Source organism: Coregonus clupeaformis, chromosome 23 (assembly GCF_020615455.1).
Source record: "Coregonus clupeaformis isolate EN_2021a chromosome 23, ASM2061545v1, whole genome shotgun sequence".
In the NCBI taxonomy this organism is placed as follows: Eukaryota; Metazoa; Chordata; class Actinopteri; order Salmoniformes; family Salmonidae; genus Coregonus; species Coregonus clupeaformis.
In genome coordinates, this window is record NC_059214.1 from 31,310,365 (window position 1) to 31,335,981 (window position 25,617).

The 25,617-nt window shown below is 41.8% G+C and overlaps 2 protein-coding genes across 2 annotated transcripts; both read right to left on the reverse strand.

Annotated features, from left to right (window-relative positions):
• Positions 1-285: 285 nt before the first annotated feature.
• On the reverse strand, positions 286-2,197 carry LOC121536281 (NAD(P)H dehydrogenase [quinone] 1-like). Its single transcript, XM_041843547.2, has 6 exons — positions 2,101-2,197; positions 1,782-1,946; positions 1,490-1,620; positions 1,218-1,331; positions 894-995; positions 286-665 (listed from the first exon to the last, which is right to left on the reverse strand). The coding sequence occupies exons 1-6, from the start codon at positions 2,114-2,116 to the stop codon at positions 366-368; spliced, it is 828 nt and encodes a 275-aa protein (XP_041699481.1). The 5' UTR covers positions 2,117-2,197; the 3' UTR covers positions 286-365.
• A 12,663-nt stretch (positions 2,198-14,860) lies between these two features.
• LOC121536280 (NAD(P)H dehydrogenase [quinone] 1-like) lies at positions 14,861-16,778 on the reverse strand. The gene is made up of 6 exons (XM_041843546.2): positions 16,676-16,778; positions 16,357-16,521; positions 16,065-16,195; positions 15,793-15,906; positions 15,469-15,570; positions 14,861-15,240 (listed from the first exon to the last, which is right to left on the reverse strand). Exons 1-6 carry the CDS (start codon positions 16,689-16,691, stop codon positions 14,941-14,943), a joined length of 828 nt encoding a protein of 275 aa, XP_041699480.1. The 5' UTR covers positions 16,692-16,778; the 3' UTR covers positions 14,861-14,940.
• Between the last annotated feature and the right edge of the window lie 8,839 nt (positions 16,779-25,617).

The window sequence follows — 25,617 nt, forward strand, 5'->3', positions numbered from 1 at the left end:
TGTGGGAGAGGGGTCAAGCCACCCCATACCCAGTCCGTCAGTGAGAGCATACAGGTCACAGCATGTCTGCGTGGGGAGAGTATGGAACTGAGTGTTATGAAGCTGCTTTTGTAAAGTAGTGAGCCTCAACCCAGTGGCTACCATACAAGATTAGTGAACTAAACAAAATACTTGAATGCCATCAGAAAATGTGGAAGACTGCAGACGAGTTAATTAGTCAGTTGACCAACTATGAAACCTAGGTTAAAGCATTGAATAACAAGTGTGGTATTAAAGTGAACACCATTCAGTTTAAGGAAGCCAATCTTTATTTGTTATTTAGAGCATAAGCAGCATGTGTAGGGATGACAGTCCTCCAGTATCCTTCACACCCCAGCTTTGAGCTGGCTGTTGGGTGGGAGGGGCTTGCCCAGGTGGATTCCGACAGACAGGCCAAACGCATTGGCTGAGTGCTTCTCCTGGACATCCTCTTTGAGCTGGAAGCCCCTCCCACCATCAAAGCTGTCAGAGGGTGTGAAAGTAAGCGGTACTTCTCCCAGAAGCCCTTGCAGCCGTGTGCGCCATGCCTCCAGCATGCTGTCCCGAGCATCAGCGGGGATGTGGGGTGGAGCCCAGAAGATCTGAGGAGCCAGAACCTGGAAACCACAGTAGTGCAGGATGCCGTTCTAAAGAGAGGGAATGAACTTATTCAATAACCATGCTAAAGTATATAAAACATGAATTGATTTGTCCAACTGAAGCAGTCCTCCAATCATTAAAATTAGCACTTTCCAACCTGGAAGTCAAATGTTTATAATAAAAGCAGACATCCAGTGGAGATAACATATAGAAAGCAAAAGCACGTTGCAGTACAGCAGTCTACATGCTGGTAGTGTCAGCCAAGCCTAACATACCTGCAGTGGCCACAGGGTGACGTTCATGTCTCCATTGATACCATTGGCACTGAACATAGACTCCTGGGATCCAGTGGTGAAGGACAGCATGGCTTTCTTGTCCTGGAGGGAAACAAGGTGAGGAGACATTGATATGAATGGACCACATAATGGGAGGAACCTTGAAGGAGCATGTAAACCAACCATTTGTGGTGTTATTAAAAGGCCCATTGCAGTAAATGTCTCCTGTGTCATTGTACAACAGCTGATGTAACAGTAAGAGCAAAATCTGAGTCATTTCTTGATCATTGCTGGTTGAAAATGTAATCTACATAGATCCCCTACCTTGAAGATGCCCTGGCTGTACCTCTTTTCTGAGGTGTAGGCAAATCCCAGTGTGAGCACCCGGTCCATCCAGCCCTTCATGATGGCAGGAACAGTGAACCAGTACATAGGAAACTGAGAGATGAGACACTAGTCAAAAACCAGTACCTGGAATGGGTGCATTTCAGCCACCATCCAAAAAGCACTAAAGGCTCTACACTTAAAATTAGGTTAGGAAAATTGGCTTCATCAACTTTGAGCCTAAGACACTCAACAGTACTGCAGGAGATCACCTGGAATATGACAAGCTCCGCTTCAGAGAGTTTGCGGTGTTCCTCAGTGATATCAGCAGAGAGTCGGCCCTCCTTCCATGCCAGCATGGTCTCCTCTCCATACTGGAAGTGCTCAGCATCCTTCACCTCCCCTGATAAATCATAACAGACTGAGACTAAGCAAGTTGAGGTAGAACAGAAAAAGCTCTTGCCAACAGAAAATTGTTGTGACCTTAAGCATTTAATAGGCACTCAAGCTTACACACTTATCATTCACTACTGTAATTAAGTAACGCATGGTTCAGACTGTTACCAGTGATGTCGTCAACAGTAGCAGAGGCTTTAAACTTCATGGCGTATAGGTCAGACACCTCCACCTTACAGCCCTGAGCAGTCAGAGCTGTCACAGCTGCATCTTTAGCTGCAGCGTTAAATGACCCAGTACTCTGGTGGGCGTACACAATCAGAACCTTCTCGGCTGCAACCAGATCAGATAAGCCACATCAAAGTATTGAAGATAATGCTTTTCTTCCTCAATGAAATAAACTTTTTCTTCTAGCATAAAGACAAAGTGAAAATGGCATCTAATCTGGAACACACAAAAGCGTTTAGGACTCTTACAAATGACTCACCCATTTTGTGTGGCATGGTCTTCTGCTTGTGATGAGCTAAGGGTCAAGGTGACTTGGAGGGAAACTAGCTGAGACTGCTGCTCTTGTAATGCTCTCTGGACCAAACACACCCTCTCACACAGCTGCCTGTCAATCAGCAATCACGCTAATCGTCTGTCAGTCAATCAATCAAGAAGTCTGTCATATCTCTCTCTCCCCAGGAGAATCTCAATTGATTTTGTTCGACTCCTCAGGTCCTCGTGGACTCCCAAGCTATATGTGTTGAGTGTTGAAAAGAAATTGAGCTGATTATAGATCAGTGTGTTTACATGTGTTGTGGGTGTGTTCGCTATAGGTGCAGATAGGGTTGCAAAGGGAGGGTATATTTCTGTTGAAGTTTGGTCACTTTCAAGAATTTTATGTAATTTATAACATGACATCTAGTGGCATTTTTCCACCCAGATTATTACAGGTGTCTGTAATTATCTCTGGCTCTCTGTGTGGCCTTATCACATGTAAAATATATAAAATAATACAATACGATGATTTTAGAATAGAAAATATAATGACAAAGCTGTAAAAGATTATCCTAAATATAACCTAGCAACTTAGTGAATACCATTGGTGTTTAATATGAGGGTTTCAGCCAGGGGCGGAATGGCCCTATTCCTGGTTGGCCAGTCTGATTGGACCTGTGTTTGCCAGTCTGATCGGACCTGTATATAGCCTTGGTCCATGGCGTTAGAACACTGCATGCGAACATACCAACTGAGAAGCAAAAACACCATCTGAGAAGTTCACAGACCGGGCGCCCTCAGCGCTCACTGTCTGCAGCTGGATGCTTCTAAAAAATACAGGAAAAAGACCAAACAAAACAATGGTGCATAAAGATGGAGGAATTCAGATATGATGTCTATGTTTGAGGACTATCCAAATACTTTAAAAAATACGCAAATTGCAAACCGTCTTTGAGCTAAAATTGGGATCATCTGCACTGAGTGTACAAAATATTAGGAACACCTGCTCTTTCCATGACAGACTGACCAGGTGAATCCCGGTGAAAGCTATGACCCCTTACTGATGTCACCTGTTAAAGACACTTCAATCAGTGTACATGAAGGGGAGGAGACCGATTTAAAGAAGGATTTATTTTGTTCTAAGACAATTGTCTTCAGGCAATTGAGGCATGGATTGTGAATGTGAAGATAAAATATTTATGTCTCGTTTAACGGCGTATGGTAGAAGATGCCAGGTGCACTGGATTGAGTGTGTCAAGAACTGCAACATGCTGGGTTTTTCTCGCTCCAAAGTTTCCCGTATTTATCAAGAATGGTCCACCATCCTAAACGAAAGCCTCATGTGAAGCAGTCAATGCGGAGCCGTTCTTTGCTGATGTGAAGAAGAAACTGAATGAAAGAGAGTACAGCGAGGGAAAAACGACAGGCAAGTAATCTGTATGCACATGGACCCAATTCAGACCTGACTTAACCTCTACGGGAGCTACCGTGCGCTAATATGATTAGCATGACTGTTGTAAGTAACAGCAAACTTTCCAGGACATAGACATATATTATATTACCAGAAAGCTTACATTCTTATTAATCTAACTGCACTGTCCAATTTACAGTAGCTATTACAGTGAAAAAAGACAATGCTATTGTTTGAGGAGAGTGCAAATCAAGAACAAAAATTATCACTGCAACTGGTTTGATATATTCACCTCTGACGGTAAATAATGTACTTACATATCTTGCTCTGATTTGTCAACCTAAGGGTCCCAGAGATAAAATGTAGCATAGTTTTGTTTGATCAAATCCATTTTTATATTCAAATGTATGAACTGTGTTCTACAGTTTGAACCCCTGCTGTCTCTGGCTCCACACACCCCGCCCGGCCTAGAAAGTTAGTGTATAAGCTAATGATCCATCATGTATGACATTCCTGGGAGTGTGTAAACTTACATTTTGTATTACCATATCATTTTTGTATGTTCTCTATAGTTATGTACTTGAAAATGTATCAATTGACCAGACTTGATACAAAATAGTCCAGTATTAAAATGCTTCACTGGATCAATCTGAAACTTTTCACACACACTGCTTCCATCTAGTGACCAAAATCTAAATTGCAATATTATATTGTGGCCTTTCTCTTTTATTTCAACTTCAAAGTGTTTCCTTTCAAATGGTATCAAGAATATGCATATCCTTGCTTCAGGTCCTGAGCTACAGGCAGTTAAATTTGGGTATGTCATTTTAGGCGAAAATTGAAAAAAAGGGTCTGATCGTTAAGAGGTTAAGCTTGCATAAATTGAATGCAATTCCCTTTTTATGCGCTTTTCTCTCTATACATATTCTGACCTTGAACTTAAGCATGAGAATAGAATGCTAGTCATACACTTTTCGTTTTAGGTGGAGCTCAAATAAATGAAGGTGTTTTGGAGGTGTGTCTACAGAAACACCGTATTTTGGACTTGACTTAATGCCACCATGTTTATGCGTAAGGAAACCATGAATAAGGTCGCAGGAACCTGCCAGTTACAAGTGGAAAAACCATATTATGTATTCTCCATGCATTGTAATTTATAAATTGATAATAGATCGGTAAATTAGTAATCCGTTTAGAGAAGGACATTGTAAAGGCACAGATGATTTTTCCTTATGATCTTTGGAGACGAATGTCAAACCAGCCAAAAGGAAGCAAACTGAAAATCATACCAACATGACATGTATTGCAGACCCTTTTCCATAGTGAAATAAGATTATTCTGTATATACAGTGGGGAAAAAAGTATTTAGTCAGCCACCAATTGTGCAAGTTCTCCCACTTAAAAAGATGAGAGAGGCCTGTAATTTTCATCATAGGTACACGTCAACTATGACAGACAAATTGAGAATTTTTCTTTCCAGAAAATCACATTGTAGGATTTTTTATGAATTTATTTGCAAATTATGGTGGAAAATAAGTATTTGGTCACCTACAAACAAGCAAGATTTCTGGCTCTCACAGACCTGTAACTTCTTCTTTAAGAGGCTCCTCTGTCCTCCACTCGTTACCTGTATTAATGGCACCTGTTTGAACTTGTTATCAGTATAAAAGACACCTGTCCACAACCTCAAACAGTCACACTCCAAACTCCACTATGGCCAAGACCAAAGAGCTGTCAAAGGACACCAGAAACAAAATTGTAGACCTGCACCAGGCTGGGAAGACTGAATCTGCAATAGGTAAGCAGCTTGGTTTGAAGAAATCAACTGTGGGAGCAATTATTAGGAAATGGAAAACATACAAGACCACTGATAATCTCCCTCGATCTGGGGCTCCACGCAAGATCTCACCCCCGTGGGGTCAAAATGATCACAAGAACGGTGAGCAAAAATCCCAGAACCACACGGGGGACCTAGTGAATGACCTGCAGAGAGCTGGGACCAAAGTAACAAAGCCTACCATCAGTAACACACTACGCCGCCAGGGACTCAAATCCTGCAGTGCCAGACGTGTCCCCCTTCTTAAGCCAGTACATGTCCAGGCCCGTTTGAAGTTTGCTAGAGTGCATTTGGATGATCCAGAAGAGGATTTGGAGAATGTCATATGGTCAGATGAAACCAAAATAGAACTTTTTGGTAAAAACTCAACTCGTCGTGTTTGGAGGACAAGGAATGCTGAGTTGCATCCAAAGAACACCATACCTACTGTGAAGCATGGGGGTGGAAACATCATGCTTTGGGGCTGTTTTTCTGCAAAGGGACCAGGACGACTGATCCGTGTAAAGGAAAGAATGAATGGGGCCATGTATCGTGAGATTTTGAGTGAAAATCTTCTTCCATCAGCAAGGGCATTGAAGATGAAACGTGGATGGGTCTTTCAGCAATGATCCCAAACACACCGCCCGGGCAACGAAGGAGTGGCTTCGTAAGAAGCATTTCAAGGTCCTGGAGTGGCCTAGCCAGTCTCCAGATCTCAACCCCATAAAAAATATTTTGGAGGAAGTTGAAAGTCCGTGTTGCCCAGCGACAGCCCCAAAACATCACTGCTCTACAGGAGATCTGCATGGAGGAATGGGCCAAAATACCAGCAACAGTGTGTGAAAACCTTGTGAAGACTTACAGAAAACGTTTTACCTGTGTCATTGCCAACAAAGGGTATATAACAAAGTATTGAGAAACTTTTGTTATTGACCAAATACTTATTTTCCACCATAATTAGCAAATAAATTCAGAAAAAATCCTACAATGTGATTTTCAGGATTTTTTTCTTCTCATTTTGTCTGTCATAGTTGACGTGTACCTATGATGAAAATTACAGGCCTCTCTCATCTTTTTAAGTGGGAGAACTTGCACAATTGGTGGCTGACTAAATATTTTTTTTCCCCACTGTATAATGTATGTGGACACCCCTTCAAATGAGTGGATTCGGCTATTTCAGCCACACACGTTGCTGACAGGTGTATAAAATTGTAGGAACTGGGTTCTACAGTTTGAACCCCTGCTTCTACAGTTTGAACCCCTGCTGTCGTGGCACCGTCATAGGATGCCACCGTTCCAACAAGTCAGTTTGTCAAATTTCTACCCTGCTAGAGCTGCCCCGGTCAACTGTAAGTGCTGTTATTGTGAAGTGGAAACGTCTAGGTGTGAAGAGGAAACGTCTAGGAGCAACAACGGCTCAGCCGGGAAGTGGTAGTTCACTCTAGTGGAAAGCCTTCCCAGAAGAGTGGAGGCTGTTATAGCAGCAAAGGGGGGAACCAACTCCATATCAATGCCCATGATTTTGGAATGAAATGTTTGACAAGCAGGTGTCCACATACTTTTGGTCATGTAGTGTATATAAATAGCTGTGCCGTTATTCAGAATTTTAATTGTGTGCCCTCCTAATTTGCATGGATGAAATTTGGAGACCTGAACTATAGGCTTCTGTAGGGATGAATATGCCAAGTTGATGTATGCGCTTTAGAAAGTATTTTTTATATTTTTTATTTAACCTTTATTTAACCAGGTAAGCCAGTCGAGAACAAGTTCTCATTTACAACTGCGACCTGGCCAAGAAAAGGAAAGCAGTGCGATAAAAACAACAACAACACAGTTACATATGGAATAAACAAAAACAAAATGTACAGTCAATAACACAATAGAAAATCTATATACAGTGTGTTTATATGTAGTAAGTTATGGAGGTAAGGCAACAAATAGGCCATAGTGCGAAATAATTACAATTTAGTATTAACACGAGTGATAGATGTGCAGAAGATGATGTGCAAATAGAGATACTGGGGTGCAAATGAGCAAAATAAATAACAATGTAAATAACAATATGGGGATGAGGTAGTTGGGTGGGCTAATTACAGATGGTCTGTGTACAGGTGCAGTGATCGGTAAGCTGCTCTGACAACTGATGCTTAAAGTTAGTGAGGGAGATAAGTGTCTCCAGCTTCAGAGATTTTTGCAGTTCGTTCCAGTCATTTGCAGCAGATAACTGGAAGGAATGGCGGCCAAAGGAGGTGTTGGTTCTGGGAAATGACCAGTGAGATATACCTGCTGGAGCGCATCCTACGGGTGGGTGTTGCTATGGTGACCAATGATCTAAGATAAGGCGGGGATTTGCCTAGAAGTGATTTATAGATGACCTGGAGTCAGTGGGTTTGGCGACGAATATGTAGTGAGAGCCATCCAACGAGAGCGTACAGGTCACAATGGTGGGTAGTATATGGGGCTTTGGTGACAAAACGGATGGCATTGTGATAGACTACATCCAATTTGCTGAGTAGAGTGTTGGAAGCTATTTTGTAAATGACATCGCCGAAGTCAAGGATCTGTAGGATAGTCAGTTTTACGAGGGCATGTTTAGCAGCATGAGTGAAGGAGGCTTTGTTGCGAAATAGGAAGCAGATTCTAGATTTAACTTTGGATTGGAGATGCTTAATGTGAGTCTGGAAGGAGAGTTTACGGTCTAACCAGACACCTAGGTATTTGTAGTTGTCCACATATTCTAAGTCAGACCCGCCGAGAGTAGTGATTCTAGTTGGGCGGGCGGGTGCAAGCAGCGTTCGATTGAAGAGTATGCATTTAGTTTTACTAGCGTTTAAGAGCAGTTGGAGGCCACGGAAGGAGTCTTGTATGGCATTGAAGCTCATTTGGAGGTTTGTTAACACAGTGTCCAATGAAGGGCCAGATGTATACAAAATGGTGTCGTCTGCGTAGAGGTGCATCTGAGAGTCACCAGCAGCAAGAGCGACATCATTGATATACACAGAATAGAGTCGGCCCGAGAATTGAACCCTGTGGCACCCCATAGAGACTGCCAGAGGTCCAGACAACAGGCCCTCCGATTTGACACATTGAACTCCATCTGAGAAGTAGTTGGTGAACCAGGCGAAGCAGTCATTTGAGAAACCAAGGCTATTTAGTCTGCCAATAAGAATGCAGTGATTGACAGAGTCAAAAGCCTTGGCCAGGTCGATGAAGACGGCTGCACAGTACAGTCTTTTATCGATTTGCAGTTATTATATCGTTTAGGACCTTGAGCGTGGCTGAAGTGCACCCATGACCCACTCGGAAACCAGATTGCATAGCGGTGAAGGTACGGTGATTATATGCCCAAGCTTTTCTCCATTTTATTTTACAATTCGTATCATGTTAAATATTATCCACTATCAGGAGCCACCCTCAGTAATACCCACATATATGTATACAGTGCTATGAAAAAGTATTTGCCCCCTTTCTAATTTTCTCTACTTTTGCATATTTGTGATACTGAATGTTATCAGATCTTCAACCAAAACTTAATATTAGATAAAGGGAACATAAGTGAACAAATAACACAACAATTACATATTAATTTCATTTATTTAATAAACAAAGTTATGCAACACCCAATTCCCCTGTGTGAAAAAGTAATTGCCCCCTTACACTCAATAACTGGTTGTGCCACCTTTAGCTGCAATGACTCCAACCAAATGCTTCCTGTAGTTGTTGATCAGTCTCTCATGTCGCTGTGGACCAAATTATGAAAGACAAGCAATGTAATTTTGAATTCTGTGAAGTGAGTGTGGAAGAGGTGAAAAAATGGTTGTCTATCAGCAATGACAAGCCACCTGGGTTTGACAACTTGGGTGGAAAATTACAGATGATAATAGCAGATGATATTGCCACTCCTATTTGTCATATGTTCAATCTTACAAGAAAGTGTGTGCACTCAGGCCTGGAGGCCTGGAAGCAAAAGTCATTCCACTACCCAAGAATAGCAAAGCCCCTTTACTGGCTCAAATAGCCAACCAATCAGCCTGTTACGAACCCGAATTAAACTTTTGGAAAAATTGTGTTTGACCAGATACAATGCTATTTTACTGTAAACAAATTGACAACAGACTTTCAGCACGCTTATAGGGAAGGGAATTCAACATGCACGGCACTTACACAAATGACTGATGATTGGCTGAGTGAAATTGATGATTTTGATGATAAAAAAAGATTTTTGCTAGACTTTTGCTAGACTTCAGTGCTGCTTTTGACATTATTGATCATAGTCTGCTGCTGGAAAAACGTACACTACTGGTCAAAAGTTTTAGAACACCTACTCATTCAAGGTTTTTCTTTATTTTTACAATTTTACACATTGTAGAATAATAGTGAAGACATCAAAACTATGAAATAACACATATGGAATCATGCAGTAACCCAAAAAGTGTTAAACAAATCAAAATATATTTTATATTTGAGATTCTTCAAATAGCCACCATTTGCCTTGATGACAGCTTTGCACACTCTTGGCATTCTCTCAACCAGCTTCATGAGGTAGTCACCTGGAATGGATTTCAATTAACAGGTGCCTTCTTAAAAGTTAATTTTTGAATTTCTTCCTTCTTAATGCGTTTGAGCCAATCACTTGTGTTGTGACAAAGTAGGGTTGGTATACAGAAGATAGCCCTATTTGGTAAAATAACAAGTACATATTATGGCAAGAACAGCTCAAATAAGCAAAGAAAATGACTTCACTATTATTCTACAATGTGGAAAATAGTACAAGTAAAGAAAAACCCTTGAATGAGTAGGTGTTCAAAAACTTTTGACCGGTAGTGTGTGTTATGGCTTAACACCCCCTGCTATTTTGTGGATAAAGAGTTACCTGTCTAACAGAACACAGAGAGTGTTCTTTAATGGAAGCCTCTCCAACATAATCCAGGTAGAGTCTGGCATTCCCTAGGGCAGATGTCTAGGCCCCTTACTTTTTTCAATCTTTACTAATGACATGCCACTGGCTTTGATGACTCAAAACGATATACGTCAGCTACTACAGCGAGTGAAATCACTGCAACACTTAACAAAGAGCTGCAGTCAGTTTTGGAATGAGTGGCAAGAAATAAGTTAGTCCTAAATATTTCAAAAATAAAAGCATTGTAATTGGGACAAATCATTCACTAAACCCTAAACCTCAACTAAATATTGTAATGAATAATGTGGAAATTAAGAAAGTTGAGGCGACTAAACTTATTGGAGTATCCCTAGATTGTAAACTGTCATAGTCAAAACATGTTTATGCAACAGTAGCTAAGATTGGGAGAAGTCTGTCCATAATAAAGCGCTGCTCTGCCTTCTTAACAACACTATCAACAAGGCAAGTCCTACAGGCCCTAGTTTTGTCGCACCTGGACTACTGTCCAGTTGTGTGGTCAGGTGCCAAAAACAGGGATTTAGGAAAATAATCTGTAAAAGTTTGTGAGGGTTTTAGGTGCCAAGACACATTTCTTCAGCCTCCTTAGGTTAAAGAGGCTCTGTTGCGCCTTCTTCACCACACTGTCTGTGTGGGTGGACCATTTCAGTTTGTCAGTGATGTGTACGCCAAGGAACTTGAAGCTTTCCACCTTCTCCACTGCGGTTCCGTCGATGTGGATAGGGGGGTGCACCCTCTGCTGTTTCCTGAAGTCCACGATTGAGAGGGTGAGAGGTTATTTTCCTGGCACCACAATCCCAGAGCCATCACCTCCTCCCTGTAGGCGGTCTCGTCATTGTTGGTAATCAAGCCAACTACTGTTGTGTTGTCTGCAAACTTGATGAATGAGTTGGAGGCGTGCTTGGCCACGCAGTCATGGGTGAACAGGGAGTACAGGAGGGGGCTGAGCACGCACCCTTGTGGGGCCCCAGTTTTGAGGATCAGTGAAGTGGAGATGCTGTTTCCTACCTTCACCACCTCGGGGCGGCCCGTCAGGAAGTCCAGGACCCAGTTGCACAGGGCGGGGTTCAGACCCAGGGCCTCGAGCTTAATGATGAGCTTGGAGGGTACTAAGGTGTTGAATGCTGAGCTATAGTCAATGAACAGCATTCTTACATAGGTATTCCTGTTGTCCAGATGGAGTAGGGCAGCATGCAGTGTGATGGCGATTACATCGTCTGTGGATCTATTGGGGCGGTAAGCAAATTGAAGTGGGTCTAGGGTGACAGGTAAGGTAGAGGTGATATAATCCTTGACTAGTCTCTCAAAGCACTTCATGATGACAGAGGTGAGTGCTACGGGGCAATATTCATTCAATAAATTGTTATAAAAAAGAAGCCATCCACCTTTGATGGGCTATCAGCAGGACAATAGACTCTTGCCAAGTTAATTTTTATGAACTTGAAATGTATTAAAGAATATTTTAGCTATAATAATACTAATTATAATAATACATAAGAAGGATATCAAGGAGGGTAGGAGGAGTGCATGCTGTGTGCTTGTTACAGTATTTGTCTCAAACATGTTCTGTTGGATTACAATATTTTTCTGACCGTTTGGAACAGTTTAAACAACACCACAAGTACAATAACAATTTACAAACAAATATAATCAATTCCATATAGTCTAAAAAGGTATTAAAGTGTTTAATACAGCCAAGATTAAAAACAGTTGCATGCATTTGTGAATGGAATTGCTTTAGCTGACATGTTGTGGTTTATTTATTGTTAAATTATTTAAGGATCCATATGTTATTTTGTTTTGTAACTAAAATGCTTGACTGTATTTAAAGGCATGAATGACTTGTATACTGTCACGGATTCTGCCGAGGCTGCTCCTCCTCCTTGCTCGGGCAGGCTTCGGCGTTCGTCGTCCCCGGAGTACTCGCTGCTGCCGTTCGATGTTATCGGTGTCTGTCTAGTTTTGTTTGTATTGTTTACACCTGTTCCACATTATGTTTGATTGTTGCCCTATAATTATCCCTTCACGTATGTCGTTTGTGAGCGGGTTATTGCCTCCCTGCGTGGAGTTATTCTGTGTTCATCTTTTCAGTATCGGATTAAAGTACGTTTCCGAGAGTCCGTGTCCTGCGCCTGACTTCTTCAACCGCATCTCACTGACAGACGTGACATATACTGTGTAATGAGATGAACGAATTAAGGAATGATTGATTGATATATATTGAAGTAGACCTTTAGGCCAATAACACTAAATGAGGACCCACTGTAAGTACATGGGGGCTGCCATCTTTATGCACCTTCGCCATTACAACACTTGTGGACCAATTTACCTGGATGAGATTAAATACGTGCAGCATTGAGTGAATGTAAAGCAATTACATGAAATGACGACTGGCGAGCCTCTCTATGTTACACAAATACCTAGTTAACGTGGGGGAAAGTGAAGTTAGCAAGCGCATGCGAGAGGGAAGCTACCGACACACACACATTTTACATTTACATTTTAGTCATTTAGCAGACGCTCTTATCCAGAGCGACTTACATGAGCAATTAGGGTTAAGTGCCTTGCTTAAGGGCACATCGACAGATTTTTCACCTAGTCAGCTCGGGGATTAGAACCAGCGACCTTTCGGTTACTGGCACAACGCTCTTACCCACTAAACTACACACCCTTTTAACAGCTAGCTAACCTCTATTATTGATAGTTCTTCTGGTAACTAATAATTGTTTCTACATAACCAGGAAAATCCATTGAACTTTATATCAGTATTTAGCAGCTACGTATTATATATGAACAGGTTATTACTGCGTTCTTACCTAGTGGTTGGCGTCTTACTGTAAGTATCCGTACACTGCCTTATTGACTATCGGTGGAGCTAGCTGGTGAAGCAAGCTCTTGGCTAAACCCAGTCAGGAGAAGAGGGAAAACATTTTCTCCCAGAGAAAAGCATTTCATGCAGTTATTCGCTGTTCCTTCAATTAAGTTGTGACCTCCAGTTCTGATATAACTGCTGCTATAGCAGCATCAACACCAACCTCAAGAGCAGCCATTGTTATGATTTTCGACTTCTTCACCCAGTACAGGTGCTTTTCATTGTCGTCATCAACTAAACCAGCCCCACAGATTATCAGAGGACACTGATTGGTCCGGCCATATGGTGGATGGAAGGAAGGGGCTCAAACGGTTTGAATCTGGTCGTGGCCACACTGCATCCTTGCAACGAAAAAGAATAACTGATATCCTGTTTTTGGTCATAATTGTTTATGACTGACTTCTCGTTAAGGTCACGTCGTGCCCAGACAGAGAAACTAATTTACTGCCCCGTCAAAACAAATATGCAGTCTTTTGATTGTAAAAATTCTGTAATATTATTCCAAGTCCTTCAAACTGGAAATATATAGTTACTGCTCTTAAGTGTCATATCCATTTAATTCAGTGTTTTGTCTCATTGTAAGGGGTCTAATGTAATGTCTGTTAAGTTTGTGTTCTTACTTTTCCCCTTATAACGACTTTGAGTTGCTATTGCCTTCTATTGGATATTTTCAACCAGTGCCTTTAAAAACTGTTGGTTTGCGTGATTAACACCAGTCATTTAGGCTTCAAACACTGTGCCAGAAAGGTTCTGAATGGATGTGCTTGTTTTACCTCCCTGAGATATCCAGAGCAGCCGATCCTGGCACGAGTACCCACTTCCTCCCATTGATTGTGGAGAATAGCCTTCCTGTCAGCGTATGGGAGATGACAACCATAGCAGAGCAGGATGGGTGATCTCCTCCAGACAAACATACCCTGGCCCAAACCCTGCAACTATGTCTGACAAGCATGGCTGCTTCAGAGCCTATACATGCTCAAATATACCCACCCTTGACAGGTTACATGCCACAAACCTCAATTACCCGTTCAGGGAAAACTCCTGGCCCTATGGCAAACACTCGCACAAACACTGCAATAAGCTTGAGCTCGCCCTTAGTTGTGCTTCCTGTGTCTTGGAACAGCAGTCCCAGATGAACCCAAGGGCTCGGACCATGTTCCCAATGTGCCTCCACTGTGGAATTAAGTGCTTCCCACCAAAACAAGGGAGCTCCCCTGACTCCAAACCGATCCTAGAGGTACATTTTCACTAAACAGTTGCAGAAATCCTAATCTGGAGTAACAAGCAGTGTATTCATAGCACAATGCAATAACTTAGCGCTGAATGTAAAGAAAGCCCTCTGCGACCTTGCCTATGGTAAGCCTTCTCCTAAACGGATCAATTTCTTCCCGCTGTATGGAAGCTGAGGGCTTTGAGTGGCAGGGTACAGGCCCCGCCGGTTGACCCAAACCAAAGCGGCATGTGGGAGAGGGGTCAAGCCACCCCATACCCAGCCCGTCAGTGAGAGAGCATACAGGTCACAGCATGTCTGCGTGGGGAGAGTATGGAACTGAGTGTTATGAAGCTGCTTTTGTAAAGTAGTGAGCCTCAACCCAGTGGCTACCATACAATATTAGTGAACTAAACAAAATACTTGAATGCCATCAGAAAATGTGGAAGACTGCAGACGAGTTAATTAGTCAGTTGACCAACTATGAAACCTAGGTTAAAGCATTGAATAACAAGTGTGGTATTAAAGTGAACACCATTCAGTTTAAGGAAGCCAATCTTTATTTGTTATTTAGAGCATAAGCAGCATGTGTAGGGATGACAGTCCTCCAGTATCCTTCACACCCCAGCTTTGAGCTGGCTGTTGGGTGGGAGGGGCTTGCCCAGGTGGATTCCGACAGACAGGCCAAACGCATTGGCTGAGTGCTTCTCCTGGACATCCTCTTTGAGCTGGAAGCCCCTCCCACCATCAAAGCTGTCAGAGGGTGTGAAAGTAAGCGGTACTTCTCCCAGAAGCCCTTGCAGCCGTGTGCGCCATGCCTCCAGCATGCTGTCCCGAGCATCAGCGGGGATGTGGGGTGGAGCCCAGAAGATCTGAGGAGCCAGAACCTGGAAACCACAGTAGTGCAGGATGCCGTTCTAAAGAGAGGGAATGAACTTATTCAATAACCATGCTAAAGTATATAAAACATGAATTGATTTGTCCAACTGAAGCAGTCCTCCAATCATTAAAATTAGCACTTTCCAACCTGGAAGTCAAATGTTTATAATAAAAGCAGACATCCAGTGGAGATAACATATAGAAAGCAAAAGCACGTTGCAGTACAGCAGTCTACATGCTGGTAGTGTCAGCCAAGCCTAACATACCTGCAGTGGCCACAGGGTGACGTTCATGTCTCCATTGATACCATTGGCACTGAACATAGACTCCTGGGATCCAGTGGTGAAGGACAGCATGGCTTTCTTGTCCTGGAGGGAAACAAGGTGAGGAGACATTGATATGAATGGACCACATAATGGGAGGAACCTTGAAGGAGCATGTAAACCAACCATTTGTGGTGTTATTAAAAGGCCCATTGCAGTAAATGTCTCCTGTGTCATTGTACAACAGCTGATGTAACAGTAAGAGCAAAATCTGAGTCATTTCTTGATCATTGCTGGTTGAAAATGTAATCTACATAGATCCCCTACCTTGAAGATGCCCTGGCTGTACCTCTTTTCTGAGGTGTAGGCAAATCCCAGTGTGAGCACCCGGTCCATCCAGCCCTTCATGATGGCAGGAACAGTGAACCAGTACATAGGAAACTGAGAGATGAGACACTAGTCAAAAACCAGTACCTGGAATGGGTGCATTTCAGCCACCATCCAAAAAGCACTAAAGGCTCTACACTTAAAATTAGGTTAGGAAAATTGGCTTCATCAACTTTGAGCCTAAGACACTCAACAGTACTGCAGGAGATCACCTGGAATATGACAAGCTCCGCTTCAGAGAGTTTGCGGTGTTCCTCAGTGATATCAGCAGAGAGTCGGCCCTCCTTCCATGCCAGCATGGTCTCCTCTCCATACTGGAAGTGCTCAGCATCCTTCACCTCCCCTGATAAATCATAACAGACTGAGACTAAGCAAGTTGAGGTAGAACAGAAAAAGCTCTTGCCAACAGAAAATTGTTGTGACCTTAAGCATTTAATAGGCACTCAAGCTTACACACTTATCATTCACTACTGTAATTAAGTAACGCATGGTTCAGACTGTTACCAGTGATGTCGTCAACAGTAGCAGAGGCTTTAAACTTCATGGCGTATAGGTCAGACACCTCCACCTTACAGCCCTGAGCAGTCAGAGCTGTCACAGCTGCATCTTTAGCTGCAGCGTTAAATGACCCAGTACTCTGGTGGGCGTACACAATCAGAACCTTCTCGGCTGCAACCAGATCAGATAAGCCACATCAAAGTATTGAAGATAATGCTTTTCTTCCTCAATGAAATAAACTTTTTCTTCTAGCATAAAGACAAAGTGAAAATGGCATCTAATCTGGAACACACAAAAGCATTTAGGACTCTTACAAATGACTCACCCATTTTGTGTGGCATGGTGTTCTGCTTGTGATGAGCTAAGGGTCAAGGTGACTTGGAGGGAAACTAGCTGAGACTGCTGCTCTTGTAATGCTCTCTGGACCAAACACACCCTCTCACACAGCTGCCTGTCAATCAGCAATCACGCTAATCGTCTGTCAGTCAATCAATCAAGAAGTCTGTCATATCTCTCTCTCCCCAGGAGAATCTCAATTGATTTTGTTCGACTCCTCAGGTCCTCGTGGACTCCCAAACTATATGTGTTGAGTGTTGAAAAGAAATTGAGCTGATTATAGATCAGTGTGTTTACATGTGTTGTGGGTGTGTTCGCTATAGGTGCAGATAGGGTTGCAAAGGGAGGGTATATTTCTGGTAACGTACAAAGTTGAAGTTTGGTCACTTTCAAGAATTTTATGTAATTTATAACATGACATCTAGTGGCATTTTTTCCACCCAGATTATTACAGGTGTCTGTAATTATCTCTGGCTCTCTGTGTGGCCTTATCACATGTAAAATATATAAAATAATACAATACGATGATTTTAGAATAGAAAATATAATGACAAAGCTGTAAAAGATTATCCTAAATATAACCTAGCAACTTAGTGAATACCATTGGTGTTTAATATGAGGGTTTCAGCCAGGGGCGGAATGGCCCTATTCCTGGTTGGCCAGTCTGATTGGACCTGTGTTTGCCAGTCTGATCGGACCTGTATATAGCCTTGGTCCATGGCGTTAGAACACTGCATGCGAACATACCAACTGAGAAGCAAAAACACCATCTGAGAAGTTCACAGACCGGGCGCCCTCAGCGCTCACTGTCTGCAGCTGGATGCTTCTAAAAAATACAGGAAAAAGACCAAACAAAACAATGGTGCATAAAGATGGAGGAATTCAGATATGATGTCTATGTTTGAGGACTATCCAAATACTTTAAAAAATACGCAAATTGCAACCGTCTTTGAGCTAAAATTGGGATCATCTGCACTGAGTGTACAAAATATTAGGAACACCTGCTCTTTCCATGACAGACTGACCAGGTGAATCCCGGTGAAAGCTATGACCCCTTACTGATGTCACCTGTTAAAGACACTTCAATCAGTGTACATGAAGGGGAGGAGACCGATTTAAAGAAGGATTTATTTTGTTCTAAGACAATTGTCTTCAGGCAATTGAGGCATGGATTGTGAATGTGAAGATAAAATATTTATGTCTCGTTTAACGGCGTATGGTAGAAGATGCCAGGTGCACTGGATTGAGTGTGTCAAGAACTGCAACATGCTGGGTTTTTCTCGCTCCAAAGTTTCCCGTGTTTATCAAGAATGGTCCACCATCCTAAACGAAAGCCTCATGTGAAGCAGTCAATGCGGAGCCATTCTTTGCTGATGTGAAGAAGAAACTGAATGAAAGAGAGTACAGCGAGGGAAAAACGACAGGCAAGTAATCTGTATGCACATGGACCCAATTCAGACCTGACTTAACCTCTACGGGAGCTACCGTGCGCTAATATGATTAGCATGACTGTTGTAAGTAACAGCAAACTTTCCAGGACATAAACATATATTATATTACCAGAAAGCTTAAATTCTTATTAATCTAACTGCACTGTCCAATTTACAGTAGCTATTACAGTGAAAAAAGACAATGCTATTGTTTGAGGAGAGTGCAAATCAACAACAAAAATTATCACTGCAACTGGTTTGATATATTCACCTCTGACGGTAAATAATGTACTTACATATCTTGCTCTGATTTGTCAACCTAAGGGTCCCAGAGATAAAATGTAGCATAGTTTTGTTTGATCAAATCCATTTTTATATTCAAATGTATGAACTGTGTTCTACAGTTTGAACCCCTGCTGTCTCTGGCTCCACACACCCCGCCCGGCCTAGAAAGTTAGTGTATAAGCTAATGATCCATCATGTATGACATTCCTGGGAGTGTGTAAACTTACATTTTGTATTACCATATCATTTTTGTATGTTCTCTATAGTTATGTACTTGAAAATGTATCAATTGACCAGACTTGATACAAAATAGTCCAGTATTAAAATGCTTCACTGGATCAATCTGAAACTTTTCACACACACTGCTTCCATCTAGTGACCAAAATCTAAATTGCAATATTATATTGTGGCCTTTCTCTTTTATTTCAACTTCAAAGTGTTTCCTTTCAAATGGTATCAAGAATATGCATATCCTTGCTTCAGGTCCTGAGCTACAGGCAGTTAAATTTGGGTATGTCATTTTAGGCGAAAATTGAAAAAAAGGGTCTGATCGTTAAGAGGTTAAGCTTGCATAAATTGAATGCAATTCCCTTTTCATGCGCTTTTCTCTCTATACATATTCTGACCTTGAACTTAAGCATGAGAATAGAATGCTAGTCATACACTTTTCGTTTTAGGTGGAGCTCAAATAAATGAAGGTGTTTTGGAGGTGTGTCTACAGAAACACCGTATTTTGGACTTGACTTAATGCCACCATGTTTATGCGTAAGGAAACCATGAATAAGGTCGCAGGAACCTGCCAGTTACAAGTGGAAAAACCATATTATGTATTCTCCATGCATTGTAATTTATAAATTGATAATAGATCGGTAAATTAGTAATCCGTTTAGAGAAGGACATTGTAAAGGCACAGATGATTTTTCCTTATGATCCAGTCAAAACTGTTCGCTGCTCTGGCACCCCAATGGTGGAACAAGCTCCCTCACGACGCCAGGACAGCGGAGTCACTCACCACCTTCCGGAGACATTTGAAACCCCACCTCTTTAAGGAATACCTGGGATAGGATAAAGTATTCCTTCTAACCCCCCCCAAATTGTAAAGTGGTTATCCCACTGGCTATAGGGGTGAACGCACCAATTTGTGAGTCGCTCTGGCTAAGAGCGTCTGCTAAATGACGTTAATGTGCCCCTGAGCAAGGCACTTAACCCTAATTGCTCCTGTAAGTCGCTCTGGTTAAGAGCGTCTGCTAAATGACTAAAATGTAAATGTAAATGTAAATGAGACGAATGTCAAACCAGCCAAAAGGAAGCAAACTGAAAATCATACCAACATGACATGTATTGCAGACCCTTTTCCACAGTGAAATAAGATTATTCTGTATATACAGTGGGGAAAAAAAGTATTTAGTCAGCCACCAATTGTGCAAGTTCTCCCACTTAAAAAGATGAGAGAGGCCTGTAATTTTCATCATAGGTACACGTCAACTATGACAGACAAATTGAGAATTTTTCTTTCCAGAAAATCACATTGTAGGATTTTTTATGAATTTATTTGCAAATTATGGTGGAAAATAAGTATTTGGTCACCTACAAACAAGCAAGATTTCTGGCTCTCACAGACCTGTAACTTCTTCTTTAAGAGGCTCCTCTGTCCTCCACTCGTTACCTGTATTAATGGCACCTGTTTGAACTTGTTATCAGTATAAAAGACACCTGTCCACAACCTCAAACAGTCACACTCCAAACTCCACTATGGCCAAGACCAAAGAGCTGTCAAAGGACACCAGAAACAAAATTGTAGACCTGCACCAGGCTGGGAAGACTGAATCTGCAATAGGTAAGCAGCTTGGTTTGAAGAAATCAACTGTGGGAGCAATTATTAGGAAATGGAAAACATACAAGACCACTGATAATCTCCCTCGATCTGGGGCTCCACGCAAGATCTCACCCCGTGGGGTCAAAATGATCACAAGAACGGTGAGCAAAAATCCCAGAACCACACGGGGGGACCTAGTGAATGACCTGCAGAGAGCTGGGACCAAAGTAACAAAGCCTACCATCAGTAACACACTACGCCGCCAGGGACTCAAATCCTGCAGTGCCAGACGTGTCCCCCTTCTTAAGCCAGTACATGTCCAGGCCCGTTTGAAGTTTGCTAGAGTGCATTTGGATGATCCAGAAGAGGATTTGGAGAATGTCATATGGTCAGATGAAACCAAAATAGAACTTTTTGGTAAAAACTCAACTCGTCGTGTTTGGAGGACAAGGAATGCTGAGTTGCATCCAAAGAACACCATACCTACTGTGAAGCATGGGGGTGGAAACATCATGCTTTGGGGCTGTTTTTCTGCAAAGGGACCAGGACGACTGATCCGTGTAAAGGAAAGAATGAATGGGGCCATGTATCGTGAGATTTTGAGTGAAAATCTTCTTCCATCAGCAAGGGCATTGAAGATGAAACGTGGATGGGTCTTTCAGCAATGATCCCAAACACACCGCCCGGGCAACGAAGGAGTGGCTTCGTAAGAAGCATTTCAAGGTCCTGGAGTGGCCTAGCCAGTCTCCAGATCTCAACCCCATAAAAAATATTTTGGAGGAAGTTGAAAGTCCGTGTTGCCCAGCGACAGCCCCAAAACATCACTGCTCTACAGGAGATCTGCATGGAGGAATGGGCCAAAATACCAGCAACAGTGTGTGAAAACCTTGTGAAGACTTACAGAAAACGTTTTACCTGTGTCATTGCCAACAAAGGGTATATAACAAAGTATTGAGAAACTTTTGTTATTGACCAAATACTTATTTTCCACCATAATTAGCAAATAAATTCATAAAAAATCCTACAATGTGATTTTCAGGATTTTTTTCTTCTCATTTTGTCTGTCATAGTTGACGTGTACCTATGATGAAAATTACAGGCCTCTCTCATCTTTTTAAGTGGGAGAACTTGCACAATTGGTGGCTGACTAAATATTTTTTTTCCCCACTGTATAATGTATGTGGACACCCCTTCAAATGAGTGGATTCGGCTATTTCAGCCACACACGTTGCTGACAGGTGTATAAAATCGTAGGAACTGGGTTCTACAGTTTGAACCCCTGCTTCTACAGTTTGAACCCCTGCTGTCGTGGCACCGTCATAGGATGCCACCGTTCCAACAAGTCAGTTTGTCAAATTTCTACCCTGCTAGAGCTGCCCCGGTCAACTGTAAGTGCTGTTATTGTGAAGTGGAAACGTCTAGGTGTGAAGAGGAAACGTCTAGGAGCAACAACGGCTCAGCCGGGAAGTGGTAGTTCACTCTAGTGGAAAGCCTTCCCAGAAGAGTGGAGGCTGTTATAGCAGCAAAGGGGGAACCAACTCCATATCAATGCCCATGATTTTGGAATGAAATGTTTGACAAGCAGGTGTCCACATACTTTTGGTCATGTAGTGTATATAAATAGCTGTGCCGTTATTCAGAATTTTAATTGTGTGCCCTCCTAATTTGCATGGATGAAATTTGGAGACCTGAACTATAGGCTTCTGTAGGGATGAATATGCCAAGTTGATGTATGCGCTTTAGAAAGTATTTTTATATTTTTTATTTAACCTTTATTTAACCAGGTAAGCCAGTCGAGAACAAGTTCTCATTTACAACTGCGACCTGGCCAAGAAAAGGAAAGCAGTGCGATAAAAACAACAACAACACAGTTACATATGGAATAAACAAAAACAAAATGTACAGTCAATAACACAATAGAAAATCTATATACAGTGTGTTTATATGTAGTAAGTTATGGAGGTAAGGCAATAAATAGGCCATAGTGCGAAATAATTACAATTTAGTATTAACACGAGTGATAGATGTGCAGAAGATGATGTGCAAATAGAGATACTGGGGTGCAAATGAGCAAAATAAATAACAATGTAAATAACAATATGGGGATGAGGTAGTTGGGTGGGCTAATTACAGATGGGCTGTGTACAGGTGCAGTGATCGGTAAGCTGCTCTGACAACTGATGCTTAAAGTTAGTGAGGGAGATAAGTGTCTCCAGCTTCAGAGATTTTTGCAGTTCGTTCCAGTCATTTGCAGCAGATAACTGGAAGGAATGGCGGCCAAAGGAGGTGTTGGTTCTGGGAAATGACCAGTGAGATATACCTGCTGGAGCGCATCCTACGGGTGGGTGTTGCTATGGTGACCAATGATCTAAGATAAGGCGGGGATTTGCCTAGAAGTGATTTATAGATGACCTGGAGTCAGTGGGTTTGGCGACGAATATGTAGTGAGAGCCATCCAACGAGAGCGTACAGGTCACAATGGTGGGTAGTATATGGGGCTTTGGTGACAAAACGGATGGCATTGTGATAGACTACATCCAATTTGCTGAGTAGAGTGTTGGAAGCTATTTTGTAAATGACATCGCCGAAGTCAAGGATCTGTAGGATAGTCAGTTTTACGAGGGCATGTTTAGCAGCATGAGTGAAGGAGGCTTTGTTGCGAAATAGGAAGCAGATTCTAGATTTAACTTTGGATTGGAGATGCTTAATGTGAGTCTGGAAGGAGAGTTTACGGTCTAACCAGACACCTAGGTATTTGTAGTTGTCCACATATTCTAAGTCAGACCCGCCGAGAGTAGTGATTCTAGTTGGGCGGGCGGGTGCAAGCAGCGTTCGATTGAAGAGTATGCATTTAGTTTTACTAGCGTTTAAGAGCAGTTGGAGGCCACGGAAGGAGTCTTGTATGGCATTGAAGCTCATTTGGAGGTTTGTTAACACAGTGTCCAATGAAGGGCCAGATGTATACAAAATGGTGTCGTCTGCGTAGAGGTGCATCTGAGAGTCACCAGCAGCAAGAGCGACATCATTGATATACACAGAATAGAGTCGGCCCGAGAATTGAACCCTGTGGCACCCCCATAGAGACTGCCAGAGGTCCAGACAACAGGCCCTCCGATTTGACACATTGAACTCCATCTGAGAAGTAGTTGGTGAACCAGGCGAAGCAGTCATTTGAGAAACCAAGGCTATTTAGTCTGCCAATAAGAATGCAGTGATTGACAGAGTCAAAAGCCTTGGCCAGGTCGATGAAGACGGCTGCACAGTACAGTCTTTTATCGATTTGCAGTTATTATATCGTTTAGGACCTTGAGCGTGGCTGAAGTGCACCCATGACCCACTCGGAAACCAGATTGCATAGCGGTGAAGGTACGGTGATTATATGCCCAAGCTTTTCTCCATTTTATTTTACAATTCGTATCATGTTAAATATTATCCACTATCAGGAGCCACCCTCAGTAATACCCACATATATGTATACAGTGCTATGAAAAAGTATTTGCCCCCTTTCTAATTTTCTCTACTTTTGCATATTTGTGATACTGAATGTTATCAGATCTTCAACCAAAACTTAATATTAGATAAAGGGAACATAAGTGAACAAATAACACAACAATTACATATTAATTTCATTTATTTAATAAACAAAGTTATGCAACACCCAATTCCCCTGTGTGAAAAAGTAATTGCCCCCTTACACTCAATAACTGGTTGTGCCACCTTTAGCTGCAATGACTCCAACCAAATGCTTCCTGTAGTTGTTGATCAGTCTCTCATGTCGCTGTGGACCAAATTATGAAAGACAAGCAATGTAATTTTGAATTCTGTGAAGTGAGTGTGGAAGAGGTGAAAAAATGGTTGTCTATCAGCAATGACAAGCCACCTGGGTTTGACAACTTGGGTGGAAAATTACAGATGATAATAGCAGATGATATTGCCACTCCTATTTGTCATATGTTCAATCTTACAAGAAAGTGTGTGCACTCAGGCCTGGAGGCCTGGAAGCAAAAGTCATTCCACTACCCAAGAATAGCAAAGCCCCCTTTACTGGCTCAAATAGCCAACCAATCAGCCTGTTACGAACCCGAATTAAACTTTTGGAAAAATTGTGTTTGACCAGATACAATGCTATTTTACTGTAAACAAATTGACAACAGACTTTCAGCACGCTTATAGGGAAGGGAATTCAACATGCACGGCACTTACACAAATGACTGATGATTGGCTGAGTGAAATTGATGATTTTGATGATAAAAAAAGATTTTTGCTAGACTTTTGCTAGACTTCAGTGCTGCTTTTGACATTATTGATCATAGTCTGCTGCTGGAAAAACGTACACTACTGGTCAAAAGTTTTAGAACACCTACTCATTCAAGGTTTTTCTTTATTTTTACAATTTTACACATTGTAGAATAATAGTGAAGACATCAAAACTATGAAATAACACATATGGAATCATGCAGTAACCCAAAAAGTGTTAAACAAATCAAAATATATTTTATATTTGAGATTCTTCAAATAGCCACCATTTGCCTTGATGACAGCTTTGCACACTCTTGGCATTCTCTCAACCAGCTTCATGAGGTAGTCACCTGGAATGGATTTCAATTAACAGGTGCCTTCTTAAAAGTTAATTTTTTGAATTTCTTCCTTCTTAATGCGTTTGAGCCAATCACTTGTGTTGTGACAAAGTAGGGTTGGTATACAGAAGATAGCCCTATTTGGTAAAATAACAAGTACATATTATGGCAAGAACAGCTCAAATAAGCAAAGAAAAATGACTTCACTATTATTCTACAATGTGGAAAATAGTACAAGTAAAGAAAAACCCTTGAATGAGTAGGTGTTCAAAAACTTTTGACCGGTAGTGTGTGTTATGGCTTAACACCCCCTGCTATTTTGTGGATAAAGAGTTACCTGTCTAACAGAACACAGAGAGTGTTCTTTAATGGAAGCCTCTCCAACATAATCCAGGTAGAGTCTGGCATTCCCTAGGGCAGATGTCTAGGCCCCTTACTTTTTTCAATCTTTACTAATGACATGCCACTGGCTTTGATGACTCAAAACGATATACGTCAGCTACTACAGCGAGTGAAATCACTGCAACACTTAACAAAGAGCTGCAGTCAGTTTTGGAATGAGTGGCAAGAAATAAGTTAGTCCTAAATATTTCAAAAAATAAAAGCATTGTAATTGGGACAAATCATTCACTAAACCCTAAACCTCAACTAAATATTGTAATGAATAATGTGGAAATTAAGAAAGTTGAGGCGACTAAACTTATTGGAGTATCCCTAGATTGTAAACTGTCATAGTCAAAACATGTTTATGCAACAGTAGCTAAGATTGGGAGAAGTCTGTCCATAATAAAGCGCTGCTCTGCCTTCTTAACAACACTATCAA

Excerpts from the sequence above, each read along its gene's own strand:
- LOC121536281 (XM_041843547.2), bottom strand. Across the intron at positions 996-1,217 it reads ACAGCCAGGGCATCTTCAAG|GACAAGAAAGCCATGCTGTC; the intron begins GTAGGGGATCTA and ends GTTTCCCTCCAG. Across the intron at positions 666-893 it reads TCACCCTGTGGCCACTGCAG|AACGGCATCCTGCACTACTG; the intron begins GTATGTTAGGCT and ends CCCTCTCTTTAG.
- LOC121536280 (XM_041843546.2), bottom strand. Across the intron at positions 15,907-16,064 it reads CGGAGCTTGTCATATTCCAG|TTTCCTATGTACTGGTTCAC; the intron begins GTGATCTCCTGC and ends CTCATCTCTCAG. Across the intron at positions 15,241-15,468 it reads TCACCCTGTGGCCACTGCAG|AACGGCATCCTGCACTACTG; the intron begins GTATGTTAGGCT and ends CCCTCTCTTTAG.